This window comes from Oncorhynchus clarkii, unplaced genomic scaffold, assembly GCF_045791955.1.
Source record: "Oncorhynchus clarkii lewisi isolate Uvic-CL-2024 unplaced genomic scaffold, UVic_Ocla_1.0 unplaced_contig_6254_pilon_pilon, whole genome shotgun sequence".
In the NCBI taxonomy this organism is placed as follows: Eukaryota; Metazoa; Chordata; class Actinopteri; order Salmoniformes; family Salmonidae; genus Oncorhynchus; species Oncorhynchus clarkii.
In genome coordinates this window covers 2362-13377 of record NW_027259948.1, presented here as the reverse complement: position 1 = coordinate 13377, position 11016 = coordinate 2362, and the positions used below count along the sequence as shown (strand labels likewise).

The 11016-nt window shown below is 40.6% G+C and overlaps 1 protein-coding gene across 1 annotated transcript; it reads right to left on the bottom strand.

The window, feature by feature from the left end:
* Positions 1-703: 703 nt before the first annotated feature.
* Positions 704-6551, bottom strand: LOC139401004 (zinc finger protein 135-like). Its single transcript, XM_071145528.1, has 2 exons — positions 6545-6551; positions 704-1849 (listed from the first exon to the last, which is right to left on the bottom strand). Exons 1-2 carry the CDS (start codon positions 6549-6551, stop codon positions 864-866), a joined length of 993 nt encoding a protein of 330 aa, XP_071001629.1. The 3' UTR covers positions 704-863.
* Between the last annotated feature and the right edge of the window lie 4465 nt (positions 6552-11016).

Here is an 11016-nt window from a genome sequence, read left to right as displayed (position 1 = left end):
AATGCCAAGAGTGTGCAAAGCTGTCATCAGTGCAAAGGGTGGCTACTTTGAAGAATCTAAAATATTTTGATTGAAACTTTTTTGGTTACTACATGATTCCATATGTGTTATTTCAGAGGTCAGTTCAACATCTAGTTTCTATTTACATTTATTTTAAGAGTCATCAACTAAAGTGAATTCAACATGAAATCAACACAACATGTCAACTGTCATTGGATTTAGGTTGCAAGTTGGGTGGAGTCCAAGTCAAACCAAGTCTCTTTATTTCTGAGCTCAGAGAGAATAACAGAGTCACAGCGCAGTGTAGACAGTCTGAATTCCTGAAGCATTGAGTGATGGGCACATATCTTTATAGTTTCCTGTTCCTGGGAGGGACTTTATTCATACAAGGACACAGGTGCAAATTGGTTTGCAACACAGGATGATACTCCCAAGAACAGGAGATTATAATAGGACAGTTTCACAAGGTTAGTCACATAATCAGTTATGTGGACACACATACAATTAACATTTTCTATTAGTCTGAATATTTTCATTTCATTAAATCATCAGTGGACCAACAATGCAAATGTCAACAATGGAACAAATGCATCACATCCAAATATCACTTGATTATCTGTAGTGCTGGAGGAATGACACACCCAGATAAACACACACAAAGAGTTTTAAAGAAGGAACCTGATCTTCTTTATATTCAAACTGACAGACTCCATATTCACTTCATGTTTTCTAATAAAAACAAACAAATATATGTTTGAGTATACCCTGTACCATTTAATTTCATATGGTAAAGACAGGTAAACACATTCTCAGACAACAATATAAGACAATGGACAATGTGATGTGAAAAATGAGTTCACACACTAGGATAAGTAAGCATTCTCTCCTGTGTGGATTCTCACATGACTTTTAAGTGTCTGTGATGAGTAATATGTCTTCCCACAGTCTGAACATTTGTAAGGCTTCTCCCCTGTGTGCAGTCTCCTGTGTTCCTTCAGGCTTCCTAAATGGGTAAAACACTTTGAACACTGGGAGCAGTGGTAAGGCTTCTCCCCTGTGTGTATTCGCTCATGTACTCTCAGGCTTTCTAAAAGGCTAAAACTCTTTCCACACTGGCCACAATGGTATGGCTTCTCCCCTGTGTGTATTCTCTCATGAATTTTCAGGCTTCCTGACTGGCTAAAACTATTTCCACACTGGGCGCAATGGTATGGTGTCTCCCCTGTGTGTATTCGCTCATGAGCTTTGAGGGTGTCTAACCGCTTAAAACTCTTTCCACACTGGGAGCAGGGATGTGGCTTCGCTCCTGTGTGTATCCTCTCATGTCTTTTCATGCTAACTAAATGGTTAAAACTCTTCCCACAATGTGAGCAGTAGTAAAGCTTCTCCCTTGTGTGCAGTCTCATGTGTTCCTTCAGGCTTCCTGACTGGCTGAAACTCTTTCCACACTGGGCGCAAAGGTATGACTTCTCCCCTGTATGTATTCGCTCATGAACTTTCAGGCTTCCTGACTGGCTAAAACTATTTCCACACTGGGCACAATGGTATGGCTTCTCCCCGGTGTGTATTTGCTCATGGGTTTTGAGAGTGTCTAACCGCTTAAAATTCTTTCCACACTGGGAGCAATGGAAAGGCCTCTCCCGTGTGTGTGTTCGCTCATGAGCTTTCAGATTTCCTAAGTGGCTAAAACTCCTTCCACACTGGGTGCAATTTTGTGGCTTCGGTTCTGTGTGTCCCCTTTCATGTCTTTCCAGGCTTCCTAACTTGGTAAAACTCTTTCCAATCTGGGAGCAGAGGTGTCGTCTTGCTGGTTTGGACGTCTCTGGTTCCTCCAAGTTTGGTTTTCCTCCTGCCAAAGACAGTGTTTATTTAAAGAGAGAACAGAATGAAATCTCCCCATGATAAAAGTGCTTGCTATGAGGTTTAATTCCTGGTAATTACTGATATGTTTACATTACTTATCTTTATTTCTGTTTTACAAGTCAGAATACAAACAACTAGACAGTTCTATGACACCCAAGACACAGACGACACAGATGTTGTTCCTATCATGCAGGTGGTTGTAAATATATAACCTTCATAGGTGTATGATACAGAATGTGACCTAAACACTTCTTTAAACATTAAATAACTAAAGAAGTGTGGAAGTCCAAAACTTGGAGACAGACACAAAGCACATCAGTAACATCTCCCTTGACAGTTGTGGCATATCAAGAAGCTAATTAAACAGCATGATCATTACACAGGTGCCCCCTCAATATTACATTCAGACTGTAACGTAAAAAAACACGGAAAAAGTCAAGGGTTCTGTATACTTTCCGAAGGCACCGTATATAGTGTATGTAATAATGTAGGCACCATGTATATAATAATGTAGGCACCGTATATAGTGTATGTAATAATGTAGGCACCGTATATAGTGTATGTAATAATGTAGGCACCATGTATATAATAATGTAGGCACCATGTATATAATAATGTAGGCACCGTATATAGTGTATGTAATAATGTATGCACCATGTATATAATAATGTAGGCACCGTATATAGTGTATATAATAATGTATGCACCGTATATAGTGTATATAATAATGTAGGCACCGTATATAGTGTATATAATAATGTATGCACCATGTATATAACAATGTAGGCACCGTATATAGTGTATATAATAATGTATGCACCGTATATAGTGTATATAATAATGTAGGCACCGTATATAGTGTATATAATAATGTAGGCACCGTATATAGTGTATATAATAATGTATGCACCGTATATAGTGTATATAATAATGTAGGCACCGTATATAGTGTATATAATAATGTATGCACCGTATATAGTGTATATAATAATGTATGCACCGTATATAGAGTATATAATAATGTATGCACCGTATATAGTGTATATAATAATGTAGGCACCGTATATAGAGTATATAATAGTGTAGGCACCGTATATAGTGTATATAATAATGTATGCACCGTATATAGAGTATATAATAATGTAGGCACCGTATATAGTGTATATAATAATGTAGGCACCGTATATAGTGTATATAATAATGTATGCACCGTATATAGAGTATATAATAATGTAGGCACCGTATATAGTGTATATAATAATGAAGGCACCGTGTTTAGAAAGGCTTGTTCATTCACGTGTCATGAATTCATTATGACATTTATTTATTTTTATCTTTATTTAACTAGGCAAGCCAGTTAAGAACAAATTCTAATTTTCAATGACGTCCTAGGAACAGTTGGTTAACTGCCTGTTCAGGGGATGAACGACAGATTTGTACCTTGTCAGCTCGGGGATTTGATATTGCAACCTTCCGGTTACTAGTCCAACGCTCGAACCACTAGGCTGCCCTGCCGCCCCACATCATCATATTTGTTCAATCACGTGTCATGAATTCATTATGACATCATCATATTTGTTAATTCACGTATCATGAATTCATTATGACATCATCATATTTGTATATGTTTGACGTTACTTGTTTATGGTTCATTGAACAAACATGGGAAACTGTGTTTAGAACCTTTACAATGAAGATCTGTGAAGTTATTTGGATTTTTACAAAGTATCTTTGAAAGACAGGGTCCTGAAAAAAGATAAACTCAACAAAAAAAATGAACGTATGTTTTACAGGTTGAAAAGTGTTTTTTTCTCTCAAACAAATAAAAAAAAATCCAGCTGCAAGACAAAGGCCATAACTTCAATAAAATAACAAATTAACTGGCAAAGCAGCAGAGCGAGGCCCGCATGCAGCAACGTCACGAGTCACGTTTTGCAGCCGTTTCAGTACAGCACTACAGGGAGAGAGAGGGAGAGCAGCTGTTTCAGTACAACACTACAGGGAGAGAGAGGGGGAGAGCAGCTGTTTCAGTACAGCACTACAGGGAGAGAGAGGGGGAGAGCAGCTGTTTCAGTACAGCACTACATGGAGAGAGAGGGAGAGCAGCTGTTTCAGTACAACACTACAGGGAGAGAGAGGGAGAGCAGCTGTTTCAGTACAGCACTACAGGGAGAGAGAGGGAGAGCAGCTGTTTCAGTACAGCACTACAGGGAGAGAGAGGGAGAGCAGCTGTTTCAGTACAACACTACATGGAGAGAGAGGGAGAGCAGCTGTTTCAGTACAACACTACAGGGAGAGAGAGGGAGAGCAGCTGTTTCAGTACAACACTACATGGAGAGAGAGGGAGAGCAGCTGTTTCAGTACAGCACTACAGGGAGAGAGAGGGAGAGCAGCTGTTTCAGTACAACACTACATGGAGAGAGAGGGAGAGCAGCTGTTTCAGTACAGCACTACAGGGAGAGAGAGGGAGAGCAGCTGTTTCAGTACAGCACTACAGGGAGAGAGAGGGAGAGCAGCTGTTTCAGTATAACACTACAGGGAGAGAGAGGGAGAGCAGCTGTTTCAGTACAACACTACATGGAGAGAGAGGGAGAGCAGCTGTTTCAGTACAACACTACATGGAGAGAGAGGGAGAGCAGCTGTTTCAGTACAACACTAAAGGGAGAGAGAGAGGGAGAGCAGCTGTTTCAGTACAACACTACAGGGAGAGAGAGGGAAAGCAGCTGTTTCAGTACAGCACTACAGGGAGAGAGAGGGAGAGCAGCTGTTTCAGTACAACACTACAGGGAGAGAGAGGGAGAGCAGCTGTTTCAGTACAGCACTACAGGGAGAGAGAGGGAGAGCAGCTGTTTCAGTACAACACTACAGGGAGAGAGAGGGAGAGCAGCTGTTTCAGTACAACATTACAGGGAGAGAGAGGGAGAGCAGCTGTTTCAGTACAACACTACATGGAGAGAGAGGGAGAGCAGCTGTTTCAGTACAACACTACAGGGAGAGAGAGGGAGAGCAGCTGTTTCAGTACAACACTACAGGGAGAGAGAGGGAGAGCAGCTGTTTCAGTACAACACTACAGGGAGAGAGAGGGAGAGCAGCTGTTTCAGTACAGCACTACAGGGAGAGAGAGGGGGAGCAGCTGTTTCAGTACAGCACTACAGGGAGAGAGAGGGAGATCAGCTGTTTCAGTACAACACTACAGGGAGAGAGAGGGAGAGCAGCCGTTTCAGTACAGCACTACAGGGAGAGAGAGGGGGAGCAGCTGTTTCAGTACAACACTACAGGGAGAGAGGGAGGGGGAGCAGCTGTTTCAGTACAGCACTACATGGAGAGAGAGGGAGAGCAGCTGTTTCAGTACAACACTACAGGGAGAGAGAGGGAGAGCAGCTGTTTCAGTACAACACTACATGGAGAGAGAGGGAGAGCAGCTGTTTCAGTACAACACTACAGGGAGAGAGAGGGAGAGCAGCTGTTTCAGTACAACACTACAGGGAGAGAGAGGGAGAGCAGCTGTTTCAGTACAGCACTACAGGGAGAGAGAGGGAGAGCAGCTGTTTCAGTACAACACTACAGGGAGAGAGAGGGAGAGCAGCTGTTTCAGTACAACACTACAGGGAGAGAGAGGGAGAGCAGCTGTTTCAGTACAACACTACATGGAGAGAGTGGGAAATCTGAGGTTTGTAGTTTTTCAAGTCATTGCCTTTCGTATATAACGTGTAAATTGGGTCATATTGCACTTCCCAAGGCTTCCACTAGCTGTCAACAGTCTTTAGAACCTTGTTGCAGGATTCTACTATGAAGGGGGAGCGAATAAGAGCTGTTTGACTAAGGGGTCTGGTAGAATGCCTTGAGCTAAGTCACACGCGCGTGGCCGTGAGCGAGCTGCGTTCCTTTTCATTTCTAAAGACAAAGGAATTGTCCGGTTGAAACATTATTGAAGATTTATGATAAAAACATCCTAAAGATTGATTCTATACATAGTTTGACATGTTTCTACGAACTGTAATAGAACTTCTTTGACTTTTCGTCTGGACTTACGTCTGGACTTGCCAGCGCCTTGTGAATTTCGATTGGTGAACTAAAAGCGTTAACAAAAAGGAGGTATTTGGACATAAAGATGAACTTTATCGAACAAAACAAACATTTATTGTGGAACTGGGATTCCTGGGAGTGCATTCCGATGAAGATCATCAAAGGTAAGTTAATATTTATAACGCTATTTCTGACTCCACAACATGGTGGGTATCTGTATGGCTTGTTTTTGTGGCTTCGCGCTGTCCTCAGATTATTGTATGCTGTGCTTTATCCGTAAAGCTTTTTTGAAATCTGACACAGTGCTTGCATTAAGGAGAAGTATATCTTTAATTCTATGCATAACACTTGTATCTTTTATCAAAGTTTCTGATGAGTATTTCTGTAAATTGATGTGGCCCTCTGCAAATTCGCCAGATGTTTTCGAGGCATAACATTACTAAACATAACTCTCCAATGTAAACTGAGATAATTGGATATAAATATGAACTTTATCGAACAAAACATACACAATACATGTAACATGAAGTCCTATGAGTGCCATCTGATGAAGATCATCAAAGGTTGGGGATTAATATTATCTCTAATTCTGCCTTTTGTGACTCCTCTCTTTGACTGGAAAATGTTTATATGTTTTTTGTGACTAGGTGCTGACCTAACATAATCGTATGGTGAGCTTTCGCTGTATAGCATTTTTGAAATTGGACACGATGGCTAGATTAACAAGAGGTTAAGCTTTAATTTGGTGTATTGCACTCGTGAATGTATGAAAGTAAAATATTTCCCAAAAATATTTTTTCATTTCGCACTCTGCCATTTCAGCGGATGTTGTCGAGAGGTTCCGCTGGTCTTAAGAAGTTTTAAACACTTCACAACTAAGCACGCTGAAAACGAACAAGAGTTCTGCAGAGTTGCACACACTGTCAAACTTCTGCGCCAACCGATAGCACTTCCGGCTCTTTGTGGAGAGAGAACTCTGCTGGTTGTCCTGGTAACAGATACCAGTGGGCAGATCTATTGTATTTGTTCAAACTAAACTACAGCACTTACTTTGATGTGTCAAATCTGATCCTTTCATCTCTTCTCCTCCTCTCACAGTTCCTCTCAGCCCTGTTGTTTTCCTGCAGTCCACCAGCAGCACAGACAACCTCTTCATACCCAGCAGTAAGATGCTACCGGGAGAGGCACGACACGGCGACTCCGGGAGGGAGGAAGGGCTAGCATTGTCCTAGTAACCATAAAGACGGGACACAAACACATATCATTATGGATGCTGATGTCACTGTTGTCATGAAGTGCTTTACAGAAACCCAAACCTGACCCCGATAGAGCAAGCTGTATGCTAGACCAGACCAAGCTGTACCATCTGGTGTTCTGATCTGGAGAGACTCTTCTCTGCCTCGTCAGCATCAGGATGTTGTTCAGGCTCCCCAGAGGATCCACAATAGTCATGTCTCTCTCCTGTGTGAATGAGAACATCAAACAGATGGTAAACTTATGATCTACTATTACAATCACAGAGTCTTACAAGAGGCATTGATATCTCTAAAAAGGGCCTAAAATGCAAATGTTAAAGGGTTGTTCCACGAAATGGGTGCCTGTTGCATCCCTTTGATATTTAAGTAGAAATTATGCACCAATATTGAATTTTAAAAGTATGTTATATTAGATGAGGTGCACTTTAATATAGACCACATGGAGAATTCAATACATCTAATTGAGAAGTCCCCAAAATATATGAACCAATGGCAGATTGAACCTTTAACAATTTATACAGTACTGAACAACATATTCAAGTGTAGAACTTCAGTAGAATGCCACTTTAAAACCACACATTAGTTCAACAACTGCATAGTTTGTGTCCCTGTTGAAGACAGTACTCACTGGTGTTAATCTGATATTCTGTCTCCTCCTCTTTCACTCCCAAAACGTCTTCCTTCTTCAACTTTATTGAGACAGCATCCTCTTCCTCTCCAAAAGGCTCTTTCTCTTCTTTCACTAAAACAGCCTCCTCTTCCTCCTTTTTCATTCTGAAAGGTTCTTCCTCTCCTTTCACAGTAATATCCTCCTCTTCTTCTTCTTTCACGACAATGTTCATCGCCAGAGCTTCTTTCTCCATAGAGCAGACCTCCTCTTCATTAGCAAGGGAGGAGTAGTTTAGTGAGCTCATGGTCAGGGATGTTAGCTAGCTAGCATTAGCGACTAGCTTAGTGCTAGGCTTAGCAACAATCTTTAACAAGTTTGCAAATTGAACATGCAAATTTGGTTCAAGTTAACCAGTTAATACGTCAACTGAACTGCGTTTACAACACTGAGATTACATAATTTACATTAACGTGGTCTAAAGCGACAATCTTCCAGTTTTATGTTGGCTAGCAAGCTACCGAGGTGGTTGAAAGAGTAGCCGCCTTGTTGTTCCTGAAGAAGCGTCCCGTCCAGTCCATTATACGTCACGCTACAAGCATCACCTGAAAGGCGCTCATCGCCATCTGCTGGCTGGAGTGGGTAACGCAGTTTGGAAACAATAGTCAGGACACGTTTTGCATTGGAAAGAACGTCATAATAATTTAACAATAAGCTGATATATTTTCTCTTACGTCTTACAAATAATACGTTCCTGTTCACAGACGTAGAAGCGTAATATGAATATGTAGATAATGAATAAATACTTCTGTGCCGCCATCCTGTCAGAAGGTAACAGACTGTTTTATTACAGTGGTAACGATGGATTTTCATCGTGTTCCATGGTGTTTATCGCCCCCTAGTGGAGCTTTCTGGTACTTAGCAAGACTGTACGGAAACAGTAAGTAGAGAATTCGTTATGCTATTGTACAGAGGTGGTTGCACATTATTAGAGTAATTAAAGGAGTTAGCCAATTACCATATGAGTAACAATTAGCTATATTGTTTGGCATCATGCCAGACACATGGTACATTGGCATGTGCTTTGTATTTATGCAACTTCAACTTGAAATGTATAATGTACAGCTACAGTATATCGATGTGAATTGAATACTAAAGTATATTATTTTCTGTATTTTGTAGTTTCACAACCTAAACATTTTGAATATTAATTCAATATTAATTCAAGAAAAGTCAAGCCTTGGAAGTTTTATTGAATACTTAGTTGTTAGCTATCTATCTGTCTAGTTTTGCATGGGAACGCACTTCAAGGGCAGAATAACTTAGATGAATAGGTAGCGTGTTAAATACACATTTTCTCTGCTCATTTTTCACATTAGTTTTAATCTAGATGTGACGGTACTATTTCCTTAAAGCCACGCTCTATAAAATACGAATAAACCTGTAAACAACAGAGCAAATGCATCACATGCAAATAGCCCTTGATTATCAGAGGGGTGTATTATGACATCATATAGAACTACTCAGACATTCCAAACATCACTTGATTATCAGAAGGGTGTATTATGACATCAGATGGAACTACTCAGACATTCCAAATATCACTTGATTATCAGAAGGATGTATTATGATGTCAGAACTACTTGCCCTGCTGGACACAATAGAGCAAATGCATCACATGCAAATAGCACTTGATTATCTGTAGTGCTTTACACTGAGTCTACAAAATTTAAATTAAGAACACCTGCTCCTTCCATGACATAGACTGACTAGGTGAATCCAGGCTAAAGGTATGATCCCTTACTGATGTCACTAGTTAAATCCACTTCAATCTGTGTAGATGAAGGGAGGAGGCCGGTTAAATAATGATTTTTAAGCCTTGAGACAATTGAGGCATAGATTGTGTGTGTGTGCCATTCAGAGGGTGAATTGGGAAGACAAAATATTGAAGTGTCTTTGAACGGGGTATGGTATTAGGTGCCAGGCACACCGGTTTGCGTTAAGAACTGCAACGCTACAGTTTCCCATGTGTACCAAGACTGGTCCACCACCCAAACAGTAGCAGTCATTGCGGTTTAAGATGAGGGAGGATGATTCTTTTAGCATAGCATCGTTCTGTTTGAGTAGGCTAAACTTGCTAGCTGCATTTGCTAGTAAGTGAAACTGAAAGTGAAAAATAAATGACAAACTCTCTCTCTCTCCCTTCTCCTAATTTTTTTCAAAACTGCTCAACTATTGTCTTTTTCTCTCTTTGAGTCAACTACTCACCACATTTTATGCACTGCAGTGCTAGCTAGCTGTAGCTCATACTAGATTCATTCTCTGATCCTTTCATTGGGTGGACAACATGTCAGTTCATGCTGCAAGAGCTCTGATAGGTTGGAGGACGTCCTCCAGAAGTTGTCATAATTACTGTGTAAGTCTATGGAAGGCCTTGAGAACCATGAGCCTCCTAGGTTTTGTATTGAAGTCAATGTACCCAGAGGAGGATGCAAAATACTATGTTTTAATCAATTATTTGGTGATGTGATTATATTTGGTGTAGTTTGATCTAAAAAGGATAACAATTACTTTCTAAATGTTTTACCATTTTTATTCTTCTGAAAATGGGGCTCCCCTTCCTCCTCTGAGGAGCCTCCACTGCACCCAAAGAACATCCAACCAATTTGACACAATTGTGGGAAGCACTGGAGTCAACATGGGCCAGCATTCCTGTGGAACGCTTGTCGACACCTTGCAGAGACCATGCCCTGACTAATTGAGGCTGTTCTGGGGGGAAAAGGGGAGTGTCCAACTCCATATTAGGAAGTTGTTCCAAATGTTTAGTAGAATCAGTGGATATATCTGCCATTTAGCAGACACTTTTAAGGGATTTGCAGTCATGTGTGAAAATGAGATGGAAAGCCATTTAACTTGTATTTTTCATTCGGTACATGGGAATGCACTACGTAATCATGCCTTTTATCGCAATAAGTTTGTTTGATAGAAACATTTCTGGTGGGAAAAGGCATATATTGTTTTATGCAGATTTGAGAATATTCACATCAAAATCTGTAGCAAATTAATCCAAATCAGATCCCTCAGTAACCTGAGGTCAATTTCCAAACATTTCATCATTTAAAACAATCTTGGTGTGATTTTAAAACAAATGTTGTAGAGCTTCCTGGTAATATGTTAACATGAATTATTCATCCTGTTTTACAAGTCAGAACACTAAACACCAGACAGTTCTCTGACACTCAAGACACAGAAGTCGCTGTATTC